The following is a 25,790-nucleotide window of genomic DNA, read 5'->3' on the forward strand; positions in this document are numbered from 1 at the left end:
CTTGGGGAGCTTAGAATCATGAGAAGTGGAAATAAATAATATGTGCTTTCTAATTAATATATATATATATATATATATATATATATCCTAAAATTCCCAAATCAATGGCAACTTTTATTTATTTTTTAATTTATTTTTATTTTTTAAAAATATATTTTATTGATTTTTTTTACAGAGAGGAAGACAGAGGGATAGAGAGTCAAAAACATCAATGAGAGAGAATCATCGATCAACTGCCTCCTGCACGCCCCCCACTGGGGATGTGCCTGCAACCAAGGCACATGCCCTTGACTGGAATAGAATTCGGGACCTTTCACTCTGCAGGCCGATGCTCTATCCACTGAGCCAAACCAATTTTGGCAATGGCAACTTTTATAAAAACTACAAATGAGAATTGCTTTACCGGATGCAGCCTTGTCTAATGGGTATGACCATTATCCTCACTTTCTGTATGAGGAAGTTTAAGGTTTGGAAAGGCAAAGCAACTTTCCCACGTTCCCACAGCTAATGGTTGGAGCCAGGGAAGAAGGTGAGGCAAAGGTGCAAGAACAACTGAGGCATAAATAAGTAAAGTGTATGCATAGGAGTGAGCAGAACATTTTGACTGCAGCAAAAAGTTCAAGTTGAGACAGGAAAGCAGGTTAAGGCCAAAATGTAGGCAATCATCCCCCCTTATCCATGGGGGAATATGTTCCAAAGCCCCCAGTGGATGCTTGAAAGCATAGGCGGTACCAAACCCCTATATATACGATGTTTTTTCCTACACATACACTTTTTTACTTAAAGAAGCACTTTACACCTTCTTTTGGCATAGCTGAACTGCCAGCATCACTACGCTTACACTTTGGGGCCATAAGACTTACTGAATACCAGCGCTGATAGTGGTAGCAATCTGATAATCCCAGCTGGCTACTGAGTGACTCATGAATAAATAGTCTGTATAGCATGGAGACGCTGGACAATACAAAGGGATGATTCACCGTCTAGGGACAATTTGAGATTTCATTACCCTACTCAGAATGGTGTGCAATTTAAAACGTATGAGTCGCTTATTTCTGGAACTTTCCACTTAATATTTTTGGACCATGGTTAGCTGTGGGTAACTAAAAACCACAAAAAGGGAAACTATGGATAAAGTGGGATTATTATACAAATTTACATCGAAGACCAATATGTTGAAAGTCAGAGCTCCAAAGTGGCGAATCCTCTTTGCATCTTTTAGTGCCTCACGCATACAGTGATGCAAACAGAGTCTCCCTCTGTGTACCTCACCTGCACCCTCACCATGTTCTTCCTTTCTCTTGGAACCCTATCAAGAGTTCTTACTTCTCATCTCCACTTCCTTGCTCCCTAGAAACCTGCCAATGATCCTTCCTAGCTCAACCTCATCTTCCAAGCAATGTGTAAGTTCTGATGATTTTAATTCCCACCTATTTCTTGAGTCTTTCCTGTCTCTAGTCCTTCTGCTACTTTCCTGTTCCAGATTTTTCAATCATTAGCTCGTCTCTCGTGGTGACAACAGCGGCCTCACTGGCTCCCTCGCTTACAGTCTTTCCTCCTTTCAAATGCATACTCCTGTCTCATGACCAAGTAACCCATTCAAACACTGTTACAAAAGAATCCTGTGCTTCCTGCCCACCTTTCCTGCACCATCTCTCAGCACCTCTGTCTCACTCTTTAAGATATCACAGCACCAACTTATTGGTGGCTCACATAAAAATTTAACATGTCTTTTATTTCATACCACTTGCACTCATGATATTTTCTCTTCCTGAAACACCATAAACTTCTTTTCATATCCCCAGGTTCTCCCCTACCCTCCTGGTCCCACACCACTTCTTTGTCTATCTAACTTTTGTTCTGTCCTATACTCAGCTTCTGTACCAGCCCCTTCTGGAAGTCCCTAGCCACAGGAACTCCTCTCCTGGCTGGGGCTGGATGCTCTTCCGTATGCTCCCATTGCACCTTCTTCATACCTGTGTCTTCAATATGCAACTCTCCTTTTGAATATTATTTGTTTACCTCTCTCTCCCAGTAGACTTGGGGGGCACTCTTTGAGGGTAAGACGCCCTCTTATTCACCTGAGTATTCCCAGGGCGTGCTCAGTACTGATAAACAGAATGCCACCCATTCAAACTCCTGCATCTGCTTTGTCCCCTGTCACTGCAGTGCCCTCTCTCCAATTCATATGGAAATTTTGGAGATATATATATTACTGACTTTTTACGGAGAGGAAGAGAGAGGAATAGAGAGTTAGAAACATCAATGAGAAAGAAACATCGATCAGCTGCCTCCTATACTCCTCCCACTGGGGATGGGACCACAATCAAGGTACAAAAGAATCCTGTGCCTTATTGGATCTTCTAAAATAAAGCATATTGCACACTATATATTTTTAAGTGCTAAAATAAATGGAACCCCAAAGAGGTCATATATCAAGTAGGTATTGAAGGTATTCTCAAATTCAAGTTTTCAGAATAGAAGGCCAACATGTGAATGGACCTTGACCGGAATCGAACCTGGGACCCTTCAGTCTGCAGGCCAACGCTCTATCCACTGAGCCAAACCAGTTAGGGCCCCAAATGGCTTTTATTTTAAAATCTCTTTCCCCTGATATTGGTAATCTTTTTTGCTCAGTAACTAGGCTGCTTTTGTTATAAACCAGGACAGATAGGCTAATACCTGATAATCTGGACTAGCAATGTAGCAGAAGGGCTAGAATGCCTTGTATTAATTTTCCAGGGCTGCTATAACCAAGTACCACAGACTGGGTGGCTTGAACAATGGAAATTTATTTCCTCAGAGTTCTGGAGGTTAGAAGTCAACAGTATTTGGTTCTCTAGAGACCTCTCCTTAGCTTATAGATGGCGGTCTGCTCCCTGTATCTTTACATGATCTTCCTTTTGTGTATGTCAATATATATATATTTCCTCTGCTTAAGCTCCTCAGTCATTTAGATTAAAGCCCCATCCTAATGAACTCATTTCAACTCAGTCACCTCTTTAAAGACACTACTTTTAAGTACAGTCACATTCTGAGGTACTGGAAGTTAAGAATTTAACACATGAATTTTGGGAGGACACAATTCCGTCCATAACATGCCTCTTACTCATGGACACATTTCCCTAAATGTGCTGCCCTCATTTGCAGAGGAGTAGGTCATAGCACCGTGGCTCCCTCCTCCCTCTTATTGAAGTTCCATTGTGATCACTCTAAGTTTGGATTTCTTAGAGCCCATACTTGTGGCATCATTTTGTGTATGAAGTTCACCTCCTTTGACATATGAGAACTGTGGAGAACTATTTTTTCTCCTATGCGATATATTCTCATGTTTGAATATATGACTTCCCATATTCAATTTCTTTTCTGAACTTCTGAAGAATGTAAGGTTCATATCATACATGTGAATGGACCATTGTGTTGTATAACTTGGCCATGTCTTGGTTTTGATGGTCCAAAGAGATATATAATATTTATGTATTCTTGATTTAGTGGTTTCAGATACAATGCCTTATTGGATCTTCTAAAATAAAGCATATTGCACACTATATATTTTTAAGTGTTAAAATAAATGGAACCCCAAAAAGGTCATATATCAAGTAGGTATTGAAGGTATTCTCAAATTCAAGTTTTCAGAATAGAAGGCCAGGGCTCTTTCCACTATATCACTAATTTTTATTTACAAGGTTCTCAGAGTCAGACATGTATTTATTTTAAAAGCATTTACTTTTATGAGCCTATGTTTATTTTATTAACTTATAATTACTCTTTTAAAATGTTTTAAATATTTACTTATTTTAAGTAAATTAAAATGTATAATTATGATTTATAATATTTTGAATATTTTTAACTTAAAAATTAAATATACTTATTTAAATATATGCAATAAATGTCTAAAAATCTATTTATACCTCTTATAATTGTTATAATCTATAATTGTTACATTTTTATTGAAACATTTTTATAAATCTTACATTTCTTATTGATGTTTTTATATATAAATTCTTACAAAGTTCTTACAGAGGTAAGTGATAGTACTTAGAAGATGACTTTTTGATTGACAGTAGGGGAAGAAATCTATTTATTAAATTATAATAGAGATTCATAGATGCCTATTTCATAGTAATAAAACATTTGTCATTAACAAAACATTATATTAGTGCTTATGATGTAAGTTTATTTGGCTGTGCCAAATTTTAATCCTCCAGATTAGCTTGTGATGCCTGTTTTACCTTTGGGGAAACTGAGGCTTAGCAAGATTCAACAGCTTACAAGTGATCTCAAAGCCAACAAGTCATGTGGCCAAAATTTGATCTTATGTCTCTGACTCCAAGCTATTGTCTCACTGTGACACCAATGAAGAAATTACAGGACAAAGCCATAGTCAGCAATTACTCATTAAAACCAGGGGCACATTGAGTACAGACACTTTAAGTCAATAAAGCCCATAAAAAGGGTGTTGTATAGCTTTGACTGGTCATCTGACACTGAGTTACTTAACCTCTGTGGCCCTTAGTTTTTCATCTATAAATCTGAGGTTAATTGTGGCATCTTCCTCATGAGTTTGCTGTGAAAAAAAAAATGAGTCAAGTGTGTGTACATACATGTGAGTGGTAGCTATGAAAGCCAGTCCAATCCTTTTGAAAAACAATAATTAGATAGTAAATAACAAGAGCCATAAAATTGTCCATTATCTTCTGCACAGGAACCCTACTACTAGAAATATATTCCAAATAAATTATTCAGAAGACAAGAAAGTATACCTGGCTGGTGTGGATTAGTTGGTTGAGTATCGTCCCATACTCCAAGAGATTGCTGTTCCATTCCTGGTCAGGACACATGCCTGGGATCCTCAGTAGGGGGCATGTAGGAGGCAGACAATCAATGTTTCTCTCTCATCGATATTTCTTTCTATCCCCCTCCCTTCCTCTCTCTCAAATCAATAAAAATATTTTTAAAAAGAAATGATAAAAAAGACAAACAAGTATATTTCTCCAGGTGTTAATTACAGGGAAAACAGTTTGGTAGTTCTTTAAAATATGAAACATATGATTACCTTATGATATAGCATTTCCACTCCTATGTCTAACCAAGAGAAATGAAAACATACATCCCACCAAAAAACTTATACATGAATGCTCATAGGTGCCTCATTCATAATAGTCCCCAAGTAGAAATAACTTAAATGGATGAATATATAAATAAAGTGTTGGTATATCCATTCAATGGAATATTTTTGGCAACAAAAAGGATAAAGTAATGATACATGCTACATCATGGATGAACTTTGAAAATAATTATACCAAATGAAAGTCATAAAAGACCACATGGTATATGATTCCACTTATATAAAATTTCCAGAATGGGCAAAAGATATAGATAGAAAGTAGACTAATGGTTGCCTAGAGCTGGGGAAGGAAACAGGAGAGGTAGTGAGTGACTGCCAATAGGGAAATGTCCCTTTTGGCAGAGGACAAAAATATTCTACAATTACATTGTACTTGATGACCACACCCCCACATGAGTATAAAAGAAACACTGAATTGTGTACTTCAAATGGGTGAATTGTATGGTATGTGAATTGTATCAGTAAAACTGTTTTTTAAATTTCAAAAAAATTTAGGAAGAAAAAAATGAAACCAATCTCAACTATCTATCAAGATATCAAACATTATACTCTATTCTGTTGATGGAACATTATGTAGTGATTATATATTATAAATCCAAAGATCATGTGACAACAGAGAAAGTATGTCACGTGGTATTAAGGAGTATAAGAGTGAGGTACAAAGTTGTGTTATACCCAAATATGCATGCATTTGGATAAAGGCAGGCAGGAAACTCGGAGACAGGAGAGTATGGGGAAGGGAATGTTCCTCCTTGCAGAAGTCCCTTTAATTTGCTGTATCTTGAAAGCACTTTTTTAAATGTACTTTGTAATCATAGCTTTGTGGTATGTGGGCAGGTGGCACTGAAGATGCATAAAACAGAGAGAAGGAAGGAGAGAGCACAAGGGACATTTTAAACAGCAGCATGTAAAACGTCCAAGCAATGGAAATTTAAATGCACATATTTAGCGGGGCATTTAAGGGGAAATCGGTACCAAGAGAGATGCTGGAGAATGTAGAAGCAGTCCAGGTTCTCACAGGATTCTGCCCAGAAAACTTAAACACTGAAATGCTTATAAGTATGCTCTTCCCTGTGACCTGCTCTCTGCTTTTGAGTGTGGAGGGAAAGAGATTTTCATATATCGGAGCTGGTGTGGGTTCGTGATAAAAACCAAAAGGAAGTTGGGATGCTTAGCAGTATGCACAGTTTACTTAAGTTCACCAAAATTGTACTGGAGTGTGGAAAAAGGGAGGAAGTCTGGCCAAGCCCGAGTGAGTCAACATTTAATGGCCCTCCACCCAGCTCTCCTCCCTTCCCAAGGCCACCTCACCTCTGCGTCTGTGTGTTTGACCCTAGCAAGGCATGAACACCAGCTGGGATGGGTGGGGCAAATCCCAAACCCTGTTGGTTGGCTTCAGTCAATAGGTTGGGGGTGGGGCAGAGAGAACAGGGACCAGAGCAATGGCAACAATCTATGCCACCTTCTTTTTCAGGAATTTTCTCTTTCCTCAGTTCCCACTGGATGTTTGAAATATCCTTCAACATCCTAGGACCCAGAAATAGCTTGTGGTTTTTATGAGGGGCAACTAAAGTGCCGTGTCAGCAGTTCTTGAAAAGGGCTCTACAGAGGCAAGGTGCAGTTATCTTTGCTCTGGAGAAATAACGGATAAACAGGCTGAGTTTGGGTAGAGGGATAACAATCTTTAAAGTAGAATTTGCTTTCATTTCAAAACAGAACACACTGATCCTAGGTATGGAGAGGGATAGGTGGGAAGTTGATGTCTGTGTTTTCTATGGAGTATAAAATGAAGATTTCTAAGAGAGAACATATTCTTTCTATCAGAGTTACTAGGAATGTATGAGCTGCCCAGTGATGCGCCCCTATGAAGATGCCCCCTGGATAGATTCCACTGCTCAGTCAACCAGCTGAACCGTCAAATGACCCCTGCAGCCATTCGTCCTTATAAGAATTCTAGATTATTCCTGTGCACCAGGAGTTGACCTTATATTTCAGGCACCAAAATAAATACTGAAGGCTGCAATTACAGTTCAAGTCTTTAACCACTTCTTTGGTCTCCTTTTAGGAATCCGGTCTTAGAAAACTAACACCAGGTACCTTTGATGTGGAGATCTCTGAGCAGCTCTGTAGCTTCTCAGGATGGCTGACTTGCCTTTTCTCTCATTCTCTGTTATTCCACTTTGTCCAAGTCCTTCCTCAGCACCCACACTCAGCAAACAGTGAGCTATGTGTGCAGTGTCTAACACCAGCCACTATCCACTCAACCATCTAAATAACAGCAGCAAAACCCTTTGTGCAAAGCCTGAAATGAGGAAAGGAGATAGGGAAGGGGAAGCCCTATTTAGTAATAATTATATGTCCCTCACTACCCGCTGTTTTGCCTTTGAACCCATTTTTGCAGACTTTTCCCTTTATGTATGGCCCAGAATCACCACATATTTTACCCCCAAGCAAATAATTTCTAGATGAGAAATCCATGTTTTGCAACTGCTGGATTGTTTTAGTCTTAAGAACACCCAGGGCAAATAGTATCAAGAGAATCTTTAACCAAAAGAAAAATCAGGCTGCACAACAACCTAAGAAAACTAGTTATGTGTTGCCATAGTAACTGGGCCAGTCTCAGTGTGAAGGGCAGAGTTCTTCAGATTCATCTACTGTGTCTGCAGATTGACTTCCTTGAAACAGAATCATGTGTCCTACTCATCAAAACGGAACCTGTTATTTTCATTAAAAAAAAAAAGTTGTAGTCTCAAGTTGATCTGCTTAGGCCTTTACCCTGGTGCCATTCAATGTCTTTTTATCTCAGAAAGGTGGGATTTGGTAACTGGATCCTTTGGAACATTTATTCCTGTATTCACTAATATATGAAGGGCCCGAGCCAGTGGAGTTTGATAGTAATTAAACTTTGATGGCTGGAACATGACCTGTGAAATGAGTTGCTGGTCTCAGTTTAACTCCTAATGGATAGAAATCCACATTGCTCAGAATCTAGCCATACCCCCTTGCTTTCAGGAGAAGAAATCAGAAGTTTGAATGGCCTCTCCTGAGGGTAAACTGCAGGGCCTCTTCCCCAGGAATAATGCTTTGCCTTTCTAGGTCAGAGATATCTTCACAATTAGTCTCAAAATACCCTGTGAGATGTGTGTAAATAACACAAAACACATTTACAGGCTGGGCCACCCAGGTGGAAAGTACAAGTAATTTGCCCAGGTTAAAATAATTAGTAACAGCAGGGGTAGAGATTCCAGAGGGTCATTCTCTATTCCTTTTCTAAGACTACTGAAAAATTTTCTTTTTCACTCAAGAAACAGCCAATTAATGGACAGCAGGAGGCGAGGATGGGTCAATAGTAGTGGATTCATTTTTAAAGGTCATTTTCATTTTAGGGGGTTATTATACCTACAGTTAAATTATTTTTCCTATAACAAGCATCTTGATGTCTCCTCTAATAAGACTGAAGGACAGTGAAAAATGTGTATAGTGAGAAGGAGAGCCGAGGGTCGAAGAGAGCTGGATCTGGTAAGGTGTTTGGAAATTAGTGACTATACAAAGAAGTATTCAGCTGACAAAAGGAAAGAGTCCTCTAACAGAAAGCACCTGCAAGTAGGTCTTAGTTTGTTTTGGCTGCTATAACAAAATATCCCAGACTGCGTAGCTTATAAACAACATAAATTTATTTCTTACAATTCTGGAGGCTGGAAATCTGAGGTCAGGGTGCCAGTATGGTCAAGGTGCCAACTTTTCCAGGTTGCCAACTTCTCATTGTATCCTCACATAGGAAAGGGGGCAAACACACTCTCTGAGACCTCTTTCATAAAGACATTAATCCCAGTCACCAGGGCTCTGCATCATGACCTAATCACTTCTCAAAGGCCTTACCTCCTAATACCATCACCTTGGAGATTAAGATTTCAACCTGCAGACTCTGTGGGGACATGAACATTTAGACCACAGCAATGTGTAAGATGTGTGTTGTATAATGAAGGATACAAAAATATATAAGACATGAGTCCTGTCCTTGGTGCCCAGCAGGATACTCTAATAATAGTACCTGGATCCTGTGGTAGAAAGAAAGTTATTCTGACTATTTAGAAATTGAGGAAAATAGTGAAATATATATATATTTTTTTTTTACGGAATCTGAGCTGGGCTTCATAGCATAGGTAAGTAATCATATGAAAATACTGAGGAAAGAATATTTTAGGAGTCAGGAACAGAGAAAAAGAAAAACAAACCAACAAAACCACACAGACTGGAGTCTGTTAAAATACACACATTGACAAGATATGGCTTGAGGTTTGGATTAAATTGTGGGACAGAGTTGGAGCAGAAGCACAAAAGGTCCATATTTTTTCAAGGTTCTGAAAAGCCAGTAGAGAACTTTTGAATTATATAGTAGATCCTCAGGTTATGTTTGAGATCCATTCCTACTGCATAATGTAACGCGATTTTGGCCTTAAGTCGGAACCCACCTACATAAGTACCTATGTCATTCACATGGAGCACATGCACAGCAGTGAAACAGTAAAAAAATTAAATGAAAGATAGTAATTCCTGACCTTTACTTGTGATAAATAACAAAAAACATAAAGCACATATGTACATATGTTGAAATGATGGAACTTTTTTTTTTTTTTAAAATAAATAAATTAGAGGCCTGATGCATGAAGATTCATGCAAGAATGGGCCTTCCTTCCCTTGGCTGCTGGCACCGCCTTTGCTCCAGTCAGAGCCACCTTTTTGCTCTAGCCTGGAGCCACTTTTCCACCTTTCCATGCTGGCCCAGAGGCTTGGAGTGACTGGGACAGTGTAGAAAGCCTGTGACATTGCCATGGTGCACTGTCCCTAGTCACTCAGTGCCTGTGTATGCAAATTAACCTGCTATCTTTGTTGGGTTAATTTACATACTCACTCTTGATTGGCTGGTGAGCACTGTGAAGGTATGGTCAATTTGTATCTTACTCTTTTATTAATGTAGATGGGAGATGGTGACATAACCATGAAACGACTTATGTCAAGTCTGATGTAACCCAAGGACAGCCTGTATTCCACATAGATTCAAATATTGAAAATCAGAAGTTAATTGTGATCATTGTTTTTATGCAGTGAGATATTAGTAAAGTTATTTTTAAAAAAGGATTCACATAGTCTGATCTATGTTCTATGAAGATAGAACAGATTAAACTGAAAATATTCTGCATTTATGTCAACATTTGTGAATTACTTCCTTCAAAAAGGTCATCAATCATTTTGTAATATGTCCCTGCACAAGGTTGAGTTTGCACAAACTGCAAACTGAAGATGCCTGTGTAAAAGTGTTGACTCAGGTATTTAAAATGAACTATTAAGTTTAAGTGCTGGAGGCACTATTGTGAGAAACAAGGAAATGGCTCCCTGCAGCAGGAAAGCCAGCTACAAATCTCTATTTCCTTTCTTATAGGAACAGCAATGGAAACCTTCGATGTACAGCAGCATAACCCCAGTCTGCTTTACAAGCCCTCTGATTGAGAAGCCAATTGGCACAGTAAGAATGAATCCATTTCTTGTTGAACAGTATGATTTTAGCCTATTAGCCATTATTTCTTTTTGTCTTCAGCTATTTGGGAGATATAATCAAGTGGATCTTATAAAAGTGGCTGGTAAAATCTAAATTATTTGGTTGGCCTTTGTGGCACTTGCCCAGTACAAAATGTTGAGCAGAGAAAATGTGGATCTGAGATTCCCTTATCTCTGCTTTTGCTTCCACATCCATCCTGATGGTATCCTCCCAAATTCCCTTATTGTCCTGGTTTCTCAGCTTCTTGATTTAACTTCCCCTGTTTGTCAAAACTTATTAGAAGGAAAGAGGGTACTTTTAGTCATTTACATTGGAGAGGAGGAGAAAACCATTTTCCTCTACTCTCTTAAGTTCGGTACTTGCAGCAATGCAAATTAATCTAAAAAAACAAAAAGACAGGTAAGTGGGAGAAAAGGCTTATTACTGTGAATAAGGAGGCCTTTATAGAAAAGGAGCGAAGACCTGAAGAAGTAGTTATATTTGAGACTTATCTGCCATTTTAACAAAGAGTGATAAAGCTGTGGAGAAGTGACAAGAGAAAGAAAATAGGTTTGAGACTTCCTGAGCCATTACATGGTGAGAAGATGAATATATGGGGGAAGTTCATGGAAGATGAATTATTTAATAAGGTTTGTTACACAGACTCAGGTTGGTGCCTTTTCTATTGGTAAGAGTCATCTCTGGTGGTCAAGAGTCCTCATCCTCTTGGTATAAGGAAGGAAGATACTGCTACAAATTTATGTTACCTTTATAAAGGGAAATGCTTGCTCTGATTTTAGACAGAATGGGGAGAGCAGAGAGCTTTTCCTGCTTCTGCTGTTTCTCAGTTGCCTTTGTTACCAAGAAGGGCCACTCCAGTATGCACATAGGAGCCAAAATTATGATACTGTTCTTAGAGTAAAGAAAGAGTGATTTATTTAATGCCAAGTCAATTCAGAGAAGACAGGAGATGCCATTGGAATATATCTCCCACATCAGGGGGTCTGGACAAGTTTTAAGGTTTAGGGGAGAATAGGGAAATATGAGGAAATGTTGATGGGGTAAGTTTTGATTGGAGGGTTTTGGAACTTGACCAATTATGTATAGGGTGAGGGGCAAGAGAAAGCACAAAGGAATTCCAGTCTGGCAGAGTTTGATTGGTCAGTGTTTTGACTTATCCATATTTGATCCATGAACCAGATCTTCCTCATTGAAGGAACTCTTGCTTGGTAGAAGGCTCCAATGGACAAACTTCTATTACTTGAATTCTATAGACTCAAGATTCTTCGTTCTGGTTCATTCTGAGGACAGGGGTGGCATGTACACAGTGCTGTCTCTGTATAATAGCTCAGATTGAATTAATCACCAATCTGTTTTAAGGGATCAGAGCCAGTTTTAAGCTGGTTAATATGATTTGTGTGCTGTTTCACTTTCATCTCAAAACAATTCTTATCCCAAAGTGACTTATTTTGAGGTGTTATATTCTGTTCCTCTTCCATATATTAGTTTGAAATCCATCCACAATACTACCTCTTTTAGACAGATTAGTTATTTAAACTATTTTGTGGGAGATGCCTTTAGAGGAGAAAGTATGGTTTTTCCCCCCTGAACTGCTATTGTCCTGAACTTAAAATCATGTCCCTGAGCCCCACCATGGAGTGTAGAGCCACATGATAAGAGTATGGGCTCTCTGGAGCCAGCCTGCCTGGGGTCAAATCCCAGTTCTATCACTTACTGGCTATGTGACTTTGAGCAAGTTACTGTACAAAAAGAAAAAAATATCATAATATTACCTGCCTCCTGGGACTATCATTAGGATTAAATAATTTAATATAAATGAACAAGAACAGGTATTTTTATGTACCCTGACTGAGAGGGATGGGGAGATCGAAAGGTAACCTGGTTCATAGGTCCACTTTCAACCACTGAGCCACTGAGGTCCGGCAGAACAAGGATTTTTTTTTTTTAACGTATTTTGTTCACTGTGTATCAAGAACTTAACACATTGTGCAAATGAACTTAATGAATAAATAAATGAAATGCAATACACATAGTCAGCTTAGAGGAAACACACCTTCCATTTGCCTATCTCAAGAAATGGGAGCTACAGAAGGCGGTGTCCTATGTGAGAAAAAGAAGTAAAACTCTGGCCGGTATATCAAGGACACTTTCCACCTCACACCTCAACCGAAGGACCACAGTCCGCTTGGGATACTCACACTTTCCTGTCCCTTGCTGCAGTCCTGCATCTCTAGACCACACAGTCCAGCCACTAGGATGAAACATAGTCACTGGAGAGACAAGTCAAAAACAAACAATTCTTTCAATAGGGCTTTCTCTCCAACTTAGAGATACATGTGGGCAGAATCAGAGTTTTTGCCGTTTTCTAAAGAAAATGTATCTGCTTTTCCTGCAATTCCTGTGAATTTGCCTTGGTGGCAAGTCCCACAAGGCAGCTGTCTCCAGAGTGTGAGGTCCCGGCTACACAGGAAGCCTCCTGGCAGTGCTGTCAGCACTGCTGACATGTTGCAGGCAGAGCAGGGGAGCGGCCCAAGCTGGGGACGGAGTTTCTATGAGGTCTGCACTTCCCCTCTGCTGACTGCAGTTCAAGCAAGAGCAGTATCATTTGGCCCAAAGATTAAAACAACAAGTAATCAAAACACGCCCTGAACATCACAAAGTGTGGTGGCAACCGCTCTGACAATCACACTCTTGCCTTCGCCCTGTCCCCCCGCCCCCCCTCCCCAGACCCACCTTTCTTGATTTTGTTTATATAGATTCTAAATGGACCACTACTTTGTCAGAACAGAAAGAAGCCATTTCAAAGGCTGAGGTCAGAAGTCAATGAACCCCAGAGGGTCTCTTTTGACTAAACTTTATTTTCATTCAATAGACAGCCCTGATTTTTATGCTATGTTCTTCTAGACCTGATCAGAAACAATAACAGCAGTGTAAGAAGGGTAGGAAGAGGGTTTTAGAATGCTTTTCAGAGAGCAGAAGGCACTTCTATGCAATATGACCATTCCTGGATTTAGTGATATTTGCTGTGGATTCTCAGCTCTCTCTCGCCTGCCAGGGCAGAGCTAGCAGTAGGTGTCTGTGAGTGACACCAGGACTGTCTTGGGCTGAGTGGGACTGCTCCCAGAGGATTTTCTTGCTCCCTTTCCTCCCCACAGCTCTGGCTCCTGGGCTTAATACTCTTGCTTAAAATACACAAATGAACTCACTTTTCAATCAGCTGTTATCTCTCCACCTGGAGAGGAAAAATGATGCTGAAAATGTAAGCAAAGTCAAGCTTTAATTACAGGGGTCAATGGAAGGCAGCGTTTGGGGTGGATAATTGAAACCTGTAATTAATCTGCGTAGAATTCAAACTCTCTTTCTCACTGTCAAGAAGCTTTCTGTTGGGTGAAAGGCTGCAAGCTGGACCCAGATGTGATTTCTATCGCCCAAATGATGGTGCCGCAAACTGAACCAGGGAATAGTGTTTCCGTGCCATGGGGGCGCGAAAGGTGTGAAAACCCCCGGCAGGAAAACAGAAGATTCCAAAGTTAGCTCATAATAGGAAAAAGTATATTTGGAGCTAATTCCAGTCTTACCACTAAGCCATAACTTTTTAAAATTAATGGTTATGGTTATGATAAGACTAAAGGGGAGAAACTTCTTGGAGCAAAGAGGGGAAGCCAGGGAAATCATTGGGCCAAGCAATGAATGACTGGAATATGTGGATTTCCACCCTTGAGTCAAGAGGAGTTATGTGTTTTATTTTGCATAATTGGAGTCAGAACCTTTTGAATGGAGCATACAAATTTATGTAAATAAGAATGCAAATGTTAAAAATACGTATCTTGGGATCTCCAGGGGATGACCAGGCGGCTTCATCCTCCTTAATTTTGCAGCTAGTAAATATTGTGTGATGAAAACTCAAAATTAACATATTCCCCCAAATCCCATAATGTTATAACTGGAAGACTTTCTTGGTAATTTATCGGAGATACTCTGGGAATGAATTAAGACTGATTATTTTAATGTATTTGACAATAAGAATGTTACCCCTCCCCAAGAGGTTACACAGGGTAACAGTAAATGCCAAAGGGATTTGAGGATTTCAATAAATTAATGACAGATTCAAAGCAAATGGTTGAAAGGGAATTAGACAAGGATGACAGAGACAAAAGCAGGGATTTAGGAAGGTAGAACGTGAGACGATGACATGAAATTCAACTACCAGCCTCTGCCACAAAATTCTCATTGGTGCTACTGGCAAGGCAAGAGACGATGCTGAAAGAAGCATTATTTCAACTCAGCAAAGCATTGTGCAGATCATGCCAAGTCAGAACAACCTAGCAAAGTGCCATGACCTCCGAAAACTGTACAGAATTCCTAGCAGATGGAGTTGTTTTGGATTAGGAGATGCCCATGACCTTGGCTATGCCCACCTTCCTTTCTCAAAGTAATTTAGGTGATAGGTAATCTTGTCCTCAATGAAAAGACATGTAACTGTAACACATTACTTGACTTAACAAGAAGGAAATGGAGAGATAAAGTGCCTTGAGGGAAAGCAGTGTTATTAAATGGAAGGGTGGCTAAGAATGCAAGCCAAGCTCCCTAGGCCTTCTTTATTTCTGGGTGAGTAAAGGGGAAACCGGAGGAGCAAGGTGGAAGTGACTGGATAAACAACAGATAAAAAGAAAGGAACTGGTGAACTCAGAATCAACAAAATATAGTGCTGCTGTATTTCAAAATTGGGAGACACCTCTGGGGAGAAAAGTAGAGGTGTCCATTTTTATAGCTTAATTTTTAGCTCCTTTTAGCACTAGAGAATTTTTCTTACCAAAGGAAAGTTTATCTTAGCAAATGGGACATCTTAGGAATAATTTTGTAAATCACAGCCTGTGGAGAATATTGAACATTGCATCAAGACATGGATGGGTCTGGAGAGACAGCACCAATTCTATGGGAATTATCCTGGGACTTAATATTTAAGGGTCTCAGTGACCCAAGAAGATGAAGGAACATCTTCTGTTATATCCATTAGAGTCCACGCCATTTCTTCCTGTCGTTTCTTCTCACAAACTTGTCTGTGGCCTCTGCTGCTTCCAAAACCTCCAAATACTGGAAGTCAGGAATTGAATAATCAGAAAATAATAATGCTGAGCAAACCAAACCACAATAATTCCTGTAGTTTTAGGTAAACATAATTTTAATTTTTTAAAATATATTTTATTGATTTTGTACAGAGAGGAAGGGAGAGAGATAGAGAGAAACATCGATGAAAGAGAGTCATCGATCAGCTGCCTCTTGCACACCCCCTACTGGGGATATGCCCACAACCAAGGTACATGCTCTTGACGGGAATCGAACCCGGGTCCCTTCAGTCCCCAAGCCGACTCTCTATCCATTGAGCCAAACTGGTCTCGGCTTAAGCCAAACCGGTCTTGGCTTAATTTTTTTTTTTTTTTTTTTTGAGTGTAAGGGCCCCTGATCTCTGTCTCTATGTATTTAGCTTTGGTCATTGAAACAAAATACATTAAGCTAAGTATTTTTATTCTAGGGCTTTTGTGACAAGGTAGAATAAACTATCAAGTTAAGGGGTCAATTTTCTTTTTATTATTATTCTAAAATAATGAAGGTTTTAGTGGGGCACATATCAACCTACCTGAAGAGAACATTTTTTCAGCCTACCTTGCAGTTAGAAGTGGCTATATGGTGAGATTATGGCCAATGGAATGTGAGTGGAAGTGATGTATTCAATTTCTGAGTCATGCCCTTTTTAGGAAAAACAGGCCACCCTTGGTGGCTGGAATACACATGTGGTAAGAAAGCTGGAAGATCCACCTTAGACCAAGAGAATATGACTGACAAATAGCAATGAAGAGTTGGCATTTCTGACTCCATAGAACTATTGACTGCTTGTGTTCAGACCACTATTGCTTGGGACAGAAATCCACTTTTATCTTGTCTACACCACTACTATTTTGGCCATTGATACAATAGCTTCAGTAGTATCCTAATGCACAATTAGAGCAGAGGGAGAGTGGGCTGCATGCTCTTTGGGAAGTCATTTAGAATCCAGCAAAGGTAGAAGGCAGAGCCTGGTATATTACATATCAGTTAAAGGAATTAAAATGTTGAGTTGCTGACATGTATCTGTCAAACCAAGCCTGGATGAGAAGGAGAGATATGGAGACCAAATTAGGTGATGAGCAGAACTCTGCTGAGCAGAGAACCCTGTCTTTGAGTTCTGATTGCAGTAGACACCGTTATTTAGTATATACTGAATTTTGAAAAAAGTTTTCCTTAGAACTGAGGCAAACAAACTTTTACTAAAAATATTCAAACTCAAGCATCAAATGGAACCCATTCATTATCTGGTCAAATAACATTTCTATTAATACTTGTATGTAGAAGCTGCCATTTATGGGATGAATAAATTATTTTCTCATACCTTCTCCTATTCCCCTTTTATTTTAAATAAAATAACACTTATTTTTTAAATAAATTTTTATTGATTTCAGAGAGAAATGGAAAGGTAGAAAGATAGAAACATCAATAATGAGAGTCATTGATCGGCTGCCTCCTGCACACCCCACAAGGGATTGAGCCTGCAATCCAAGCATGTGCCCTGACTAGGAATCAAACTGTGACTTCCTGGTTCATAGGTTGATGCTCAACCACAGAGCTATGCTGCCTGGGCAATACATTATTTTGACTTAATTAGTTAGTCCTCTGAAACATTAACTGTTGCACCCATTAGAGTCCACACCATTTCTTCCCATTGTCTCTTTCCTCAAAATGCCTGGCACAATGACATGCACATAATAGGCAGGTGGTGCTAGTCTATTGATGGCTAAATGAATACAGAATCTTAATTTGTTATCCAGTCAGGTATTTTCATCTTCTCATCTTTGTTCATATGGTTATTGAAGTAGTATTCTATGTGAGTGGCCAACTATAACTACTGAAGACAAATAATTTTTTAAAAATATATTTCATTGATTTTTTACAGAGAGGAAGGGAGAGAGATAGAGAGCTAGAAACCTCAATGAGAGAGAAACATCAACCAGCTGCCTCCTGTACACCCCCCACCGGGGATGTGCCCGCAACCAATATACATGCCCTGACCGGAATCTTACCTGGAACCTTTCAGTCGGCAGACCGATGCTCTACCACTGAGCCAAACCAGTTTTGGCTGAAGACAAATAATTTTTAAAATCAATATCATTAACATTATTCTGTAAATATTTAAAAACCAGAGTTAGAAATAGATTTACATTTAGAATTCCGGATTCTCACTACCACTGAATCACAACTTAGGTTTTATTACATTAGGTCCAAAAGTGAGAGTTCAATTGGAAAAGAAGTGCAGTCTGATTTACAAAGACAAGAAGTTTACCCATCCCTACATTGCTAACAGACTAGATGGCTTTATCAACAGGCTTTATATGCTAAAGAGTTTAAATAAGATTTATCAAATATGCTAGCCCTAGTTGATTTGGCTCAGTGGATAGAGTATCGGCCTACAAACTAAAGGGTCTCCAGTTCGATTCCGGTCAAGGTCACATGCCTGGGTTTCAGGCTCAATTCCCAGTAGGGGGTGTACAGGAAGTAGCCAATCAATGGTTCTCTCTCATTATTGATGTTTCTATCTCTCCCTCTATCTTCTTCTCTGAAATCAATAAAAATATTTTTAAAACAAATATGCCTACAATGGCAATTCAATTCAATCTATGTCCTCCTGTAAACATATAAAAATGCCAGCTCCCAAAGCCAGCAGAAAATAAATGAAGTCTGGACAATTAATATCTGTAGAATATACGTAATTAGGTTTATAAAATTAATTTATTCAGAAATAGGCAGATACCAAAATGCTATAAAAATAAGAAGCAACAAACCTAAACACAAATCATCCTTATTATTCTGGTCTTGCTCTACAGCTTATCTATAAAGGTTGAAATAGATGGTACCACATGTATGGCCTGAATGCATAGACAGGATATACTTGATGTTTAAATATTAGATAATTGATCATTAAAAGCCCTCCCCCTACACACATACACACACACACACACACACACACACAATCTCCACACCTCTACTATTGGAAACTATCCATTATCAAAGGGTCATGGAGTCATATTTGTATTAGGGAACTTTTGTTTAGGCTATCCTTGTCTCAATGTGCTGACCATTTTCCATTAAAACTGCCCCAATTTTTCTTTCAGAACCCAGCTTGAAAATATCAAGTGGAACTTTTGATGAAAAATGCTAAGTAAAAATGCTGTTCTGCTCTGTTAGTGACATAAAAAGAAACTTTATTTTGTCCCACCTGGGGATAAGGAAAAAAGATGACCTATGATTAGCATATATACTCTCTATTCATATAGATAAAAAATGTAAAATCACTAAATTCTGAGAAATAGTTCTACAGAGTTATCAGCAGAATTTATGCAGTATTGCTGCCTTTGGAATACTCTGAGTACCCTTGATAAAGCCCAAGGAGAGGAAGCCCTTCTTGGAAATACTGCATTCTAAGCATTCTATGCCAGCCAAGCATCCACTAAGAAATAAACAGACATTGAATGCCGTCCATGTGCGAAGCAGTGAGCTATAAATGGTAATCTAGGGCCCTTTGGTATAAATGGTAATCCAGGACACTTTAGCAGCAATAATTCTTACATATAAAAAGCCAGGGGCTGTCACAACCAAAACAACCGGACAGATGACCAAACACAGGCTGTGTGGGGTGACAAGGCTGGCAGAGGGTACAGTTGGGGGCAACCAGGCTGGCGGATGGGGCAATTAAGGGTGATCAAGCAGGCAGGCAGGTGAGCAGTTAGGAGCCAGCAGTCCCAGATTGTGAGAGGGTGCATGCTGGGCTGAGGGGTCCCCTGCACAAATTTCATGCACTGGCCTCTAGTAAGTATTATAATACCTACCATTCTCTGAGAACTCAGGGCCAACCTGACATAAGTTCTTCATGTCTAGCCTCTCATTTCATCGTTTTACTGGTGAAATCTAGAGAGGATAAAGGGCTTGCTCAGGGTCACAGACTAATTAATAAATGGTAGAGTTGCCATCCCAAACCAGGCATGCCTGATTCAAGAACCTCTGCCCTAACTACCGGCCTGAAAAGCTTTTTATTTGGATGATTTCTTTTCTATTTCTATTTGAAATATAATCAAAGTTTGCTGAGAGCACACAGAAGGATGCCTCCCCACTTCCCTCCCCCCCCCCCCATCAAAAAAAAGTATGACCTGGCTTATATTATGGGTTTCTCTGGCTACAGTTTTTCATTTTCATTTTCCAAAAGGCCCCAGTTATAAATAGCAACTCTGCGCAAGTGGGAAATAATGTGTGAGCATGCAGCGTTAGGCTGGCCCTTTAAAGGCAGTAGCTTTACAAAGAACTTTAAAAGGGGTAGGAACTGCAAAGGTATCACCATGAGGTGCCTCCGATCAAAATAGTATTCCTCAGAAGCCATTCCAGATAACTTGTGTCCCAGTTTTTCTCCTCTGGGAGAAGGAGGCTTGGTGCTCACAGAATCCACGAGGCTGTGCATTTAATTTTAAGAACTTTAACACCCGATGAAAGGTGGTATTGTTAAGGTTCAACTTAACAAAAGGATCGGGTTAAAGCCTAAAAATCTCCACTCTCCACAAATGCCTGTTAGGTTTTTCATATGGACAGCTTGGCTGCCTGGTAAAATAAATGAGCATGAATGAAGTGAACAGAGAGCAGATTGCATAAAAGTTTATGGTCTGAAGAGCAGGGAGGTAATTAGTGGAGCGATGAACTCCCCAATTGTGTCTATGTTTTTAAAGGTTATTTCCTGCATTTTATGAGGGATGGGGAATTACATTGGGGGCACCCACAGAACTTTGTGTTTACTATTAGGGACATTTATTTTAACCAGTCTGACTTTAGGGTTGGCTGAGTGCATGTCAGTCTTTCGCAAGGGCTTGTAATCAGCTTGGCTGGGGGCTTGGGTGGAACAGGATTGTGCCTTGTTCATTATTTATGTCCCCAAAGCACCAAGCATAATTATTTCCACATTGAAGCTACTTGCTGAGAAGGAGAGGGAAATGGTAGAAAAAGAAAGGGAAAGACATTTTCATATCGTTGTATCTAAGATTGCCTTTTTCTGATTACGTGGGGTCAGGCTGCTTTTCTTTAAGTTGCCTTCTGAAACCTCTCTAATGAATAGCTTAGTGAATAAATTCAACTTTACCTTAAAAGACGTTTGCTTACAGAATAACTCTTCATATATTGATTTCAGAGAGGAAAGGAGAGGTGAAGAGAGAGAGAAACATCAATGATGAGAGAGAATCATTGACCATCTGCCTCCTGCATGTTCCCTACTGGGGATCGAGCCCACAACCGGGGATGTGCTCTTGACCAGAATCGAACTTGGGACTCTTCATTCTGCAGGCTGACTCTCCACTGAGCCAACCAGCTAGGGCCAAAATAACTCTTAAAAGGCTCTATTCATTTACATGAGGCAGAAACCGAAATTTTACACTAAGAACTTTCAAATAGAATCAGCCATAAGAGGCATGTTGAGATTAAAACAAAGTAGAAGAGGAAGAGGGAGGAGGAGAGAGGAAGTTGTTTCCTTCCTTCGCTGCACCAGTGAAAGTGATCTTGCCAAGGTCAGCAGGAAAGTCCTAACTGCTAAACCCAGAGTACATTTCAATTCTTCTCTAACTTGATGCAATTGACCTCTTCTTGAAAGTTGTTCCTCTCTTGGCTTCTATGAGAGCTGACTTCTAATTCTCATTTGACCTCCGTGTCTTTTGCTATTTCATTCTCCCTCAACAATACCTCCAGTTTTGTGTCCCCCAGTGATCCATTCTTGGTGCACTTTTTTTTCTTTAAATCAATCTCTCTCCCTGAGCAATGTTCTTTAGTCTCTTATTTCACGTGTTCAACATGTTCAAAACTACTACCCTGTTTCCCCAAAAATAAGACAGTGTCTTATATTAATTTTTTCTCCCAAAGTTGCGCTAGGTCTTATTTTCGGAGGATGTCTTATTTTCGGGGAAACACGGTAGTTAGTTCCTCTTCTCCAAATGAATGTTCCTACCTTATACCCAACAATTCAAGCCAGATACTAGGACATTGTCCACAATTCTCCCCTCTCTCCCATCCATTGAGTCTGCACCCAGTTCACATCATTCTAAATCCGTAACATTCACCCTCTTCTTTCCCATTGTGATTACTGTGATTAAGGCCTTCATCTTCCCTCATCCGGTTACTGATGAGCTTTCTGTTTCCTGTATCTTCACTTTCACCTATTTTTTTCAATACCTCACCAAAACCACTAAAGAGTTTTACCCTTTCAAATTGCAAATATGATCAAGATACTTACTTGACTAAGAGGTAGAGTGGATCCCTATTGACTAGCAAGTTAGTCTAAATCTCTCTGAATGGTAGAGTGAGGCATGTGTGATATACAATACCTGCCCATCACCCCTCCCAGACTCAGCTACCATTGTATCAATACATTCTCTCCAATCCTACACGCTACTCTCCACTTCATGACTTTGTGCCGTTGTGCATGCTGTTCCCTCTACTTGTTCCAACCTCACTCCCTTCTCTTCTTCAAAGTCTTTCTTACAATTCCCTTCCACTTCTCTTCCACCCCTTCTTCAACCTTTATTCTAAGTTAAAACTGTATTTTGTATGTTCTCTTTCCAGCATTGATCTCACCTTGTTGAAATTTTTTTCTTATATTTCCAATCTCTTCTTAGTAATGGAGCACGTTTCTTATCTTTGTACTCTACAGGGTATGGCTCAGCATATGACATGCTACACACTGAATGCTCTGGAAATTCTGTTTGTGCTTATGAATTCTCTGTCTGTTCCTTTCACCACATACACAGAATTCAATGCTCATACAAACCCACAACTCAGAACTTCTCTACCCACTTACAGATTTTAGAATTCTCTTGGCTAGTTACCTGATTCTAAACTTTCATGAATGGGGGGAAATTGAATACTCCTCACAGATGATTAATGCTGATAATTATGTGGAGCTCATTATAAGAAAAGGACAGATTTTTATTTGAGCGTAAGAAGATAGCACGTTGGCCAATGACAAGTTCTCCTTATTAACTGATAACAATGATAATTGGGGAAGATAGGCGTATTACCCCATTTAGGGAATTCTACCCTATCTATTTTATTAAATAGCATTGCAGTGGAAGTTAGAACCACCTGCTGTACCTTTGGGAGCAAGAGTGATAGTGGTCAGTGTTTCCAGATGCTCTCTGTACAGAGAGAAGGAAAAATGGTTCCTAGTTCCAGCTTGGGCTTTTATCAGGAGGTCAGTCATGAAAGAAAGTTTGGCCTTTTGACCCTTAATAATATCTAATCAGTCTTAAATTAGGTATTCTGATAGGGAAACACAAAGTGTAAAAAGATGAGAGCTTTTTACATATGAATTTAAATATCCCACAAAGAAGAGTTTGTAGCACTAAAATGTACATTCTGTAGTATTAGTCAATACTGGTATTTGTAATAATAAAATGTGGTGATATACTTATGTTAGAGGAGATGACATATAAAAAAAATCCTCATACAATTTCTTATATACATTCATAATTATGCTAGAGGCTTTGTGCACGAAATTTGTGCACTGGGACAGGAGGGTCCCTCAGCCTGGCCTACCCTCTCTCACAGTCTGGGACCCCTTGGGGGATGTCTGCCTGCCAGCTTAGGCCCACTCTCTGTGGGGATTTGACCTAAGCCAGCAGTGGGACATCCCTCTTGTAGTCGGAGAGCCCTTGCTCATTACCAACAGCCTGCTCACTGCTCCTTATTGCTCAGCTGGCTGCTCCTTAGGGCTGCCATGGAGTAGGAGAGGCTCCTGCAACCACTGCTGCACTCACCAGCTGTGAGCCTGGCTTCTGGCACTGACCACCAAGGGGCAGCTCCTGTATTGAGTGTCTGCCCCCTGGGGGTCAGTGCGCATCATAGCGACTGGTTGTTCTGGTTGTTCTGCCATAATGTTACTTAGGCTTTTATTACAGATAATCAACATGTTTATTAAATATAGTAGATCAGTGGTTAGCAAACCACGGCTCACGAGCCACATGAGGCTGTTTGGCCCCTTGAGTATGGCTCTTCCACTTGCCTGGGCAAGTCTATTTTGAAGAAGTGGCGTTAGAAGAAGTTTAAGTTTAAAAAATTTGGCTCTCAAAAGAAATTTCAATCGTTTTACTATTGATATTTGGCTCTGTTGACTAATGAGTTTGTCGACCTCGATATAAGAAAACATGATAATTGTGTTCATTACTCTTAGGGTCATAAATATTATGACCCTAAGAGTATGGTAGGTTTTTAAATGAACACAATTAGCCTCTCTTTAATCAATGTTTTATAAGCAAGTAATCAAAATTACCCTTTAAAATTTTATAGGAATTTTAATTTATTAAGATTTTAAAATAGATTGCTATGTAGCATACTATTTTGCTCTTACAATCCAGGCAACCATAAAAATACATTGTAAACAGTGAAAGCAAAAGTTTACTTGCTAAACTATTCTGTTCTCTTTCTAAAGAGTCATAACTAGGGAACCAAGAGATCTACAGGGGCCACCACCAGGAAAGTGCTGTAGAAGAGTTTAAAATTGATCTGGATTAGAAAATAAAAACAAATAAGGCTAGAATATATACTGGGAAAGAGACATGAGAAAGCATTCAGATTAGGGGTTAGCATGTGCAGAAGCACACAGAACCAGAGAGCAGACTGGAGTGACAAGATTGAGGAGTTTCTCAGAAGAATGAGTGGTAAAGGAAAGAATGGTTAGGTGGTAAAGGATCTATAATAACATTGAGAAACCAAAACTAGAAATTTTTGAATTGATTTTGTTAGCATTAGTGTACTCTGGATGGCTCTTAAGCCAAAAGATAATGTGATTAAATTTTTGCACAACCAGCCTAACATTAGTTTGAATGGGACATTTTTATGTTTTTTGGAATCTGTGAAACCATTGAGAAGAGCCTTAGAGCTTTTTTACAATTTTTTTTTCCTGATTAAAACTAAGTACCTAATACCATTTTCCCTAAGGTAGTTTTAAAAAAGACTTAAATAATTACTCAGCCAGTGAGTTTCATTTCTGCCAATTTAAGGAGCAGACAGAAGGTGCAAACATCTGGAAAGAGGTGAATATGTTCTTTTTCTTAAAGACAAGAAAAGGAAATATAACTAATTCTGCTTAAATTGGAGGCATGTAGGTCATGTGTACAGAGTTTCAAGGTTGTTTCCCTCAATGACAAAATGAGGGCTTGTGGAAATAAATAGCTGACATTTTCAAGATTCAAAAAGTTAGTAAAATCCTTCAGTACTCCCAAAGGTCTTAGTTTCCCATTCTAGCATAGAATTGCTACTTACTGTAAGAGGACAGAACAAACACCACAACCTTCTCCAATATTCTCTTAGTCTGAGTCCTATTGTAGGGTCTCTGTAAATAATGGAATCTCTCTTTAATCAGTGTTTTTTTAAAAAAATACCCACAGAATAAAATCCTGGGAGCATGTGTAATGATCTGCTATTGTAATAGAGTAAGACTTTCTAAGCTTAAAAGTACATATTGAGCCAAAACTGGTTTGACTCAGTGTATAGAGCATCAGAGGCATGTACCTTGGTTGTGGGCGCATCCCCAGTAGGGGTGTGCAAGAGGCAGCTGATCGATGATTCTCTCTCATCGATGTTTCTAATTCTCTATCCCTCTCTCTTCCTCTCTGTAAAATATCAATAAAATATATTTTTTTTAAAGGAAAAAAAAAGTACACATTGGAACACGAGTGTGCTAATGGATCTAGGAAACAATTATTAATGACCATTAAAACTGTCAGCTCAAACATTAATTAGGAATTTTATAAAGGAGAGGTCAGGCTGACAATACCTGCAAGCACTAATTAATTTTAACGTCACTAAAAGTGGGGCACTCAGACTTTATATGTCCCATGATGTGATACAACAAGAGGTTTATAGCAACATCTGTGAAGTATTCTGGCCCCAAAAATTAAACCAGAAGTTTACTAACTCTGTAGCTCTAACTTGGGACAAAATTTAGGGGATAGAGGAACATGGTAAATGACATCCCAAGGAAACAGTCAT

The 25,790-nt window shown here is 39.3% G+C and overlaps 1 protein-coding gene across 2 annotated transcripts in view; it reads left to right on the forward strand.

The window, feature by feature from the left end:
- Positions 1–25,790, forward strand: part of RASGEF1B (RasGEF domain family member 1B) — a 507,219-nt gene that overhangs the window by 352,441 nt on the left and 128,988 nt on the right. For both annotated transcript variants that reach the window (XM_084882776.1, XM_084882775.1), the window contains exon 4: positions 10,569–10,652. In XM_084882776.1, coding sequence (XP_084738902.1) covers positions 10,569–10,652 — 84 coding nt within the window. The remainder of the gene's footprint in view (positions 1–10,568; positions 10,653–25,790) is intronic.

Source organism: Pipistrellus hanaki (assembly GCF_964339955.1).
Source record: "Pipistrellus hanaki genome assembly, chromosome: 1".
NCBI lineage: Eukaryota > Metazoa > Chordata > Mammalia > Chiroptera > Vespertilionidae > Pipistrellus > Pipistrellus hanaki.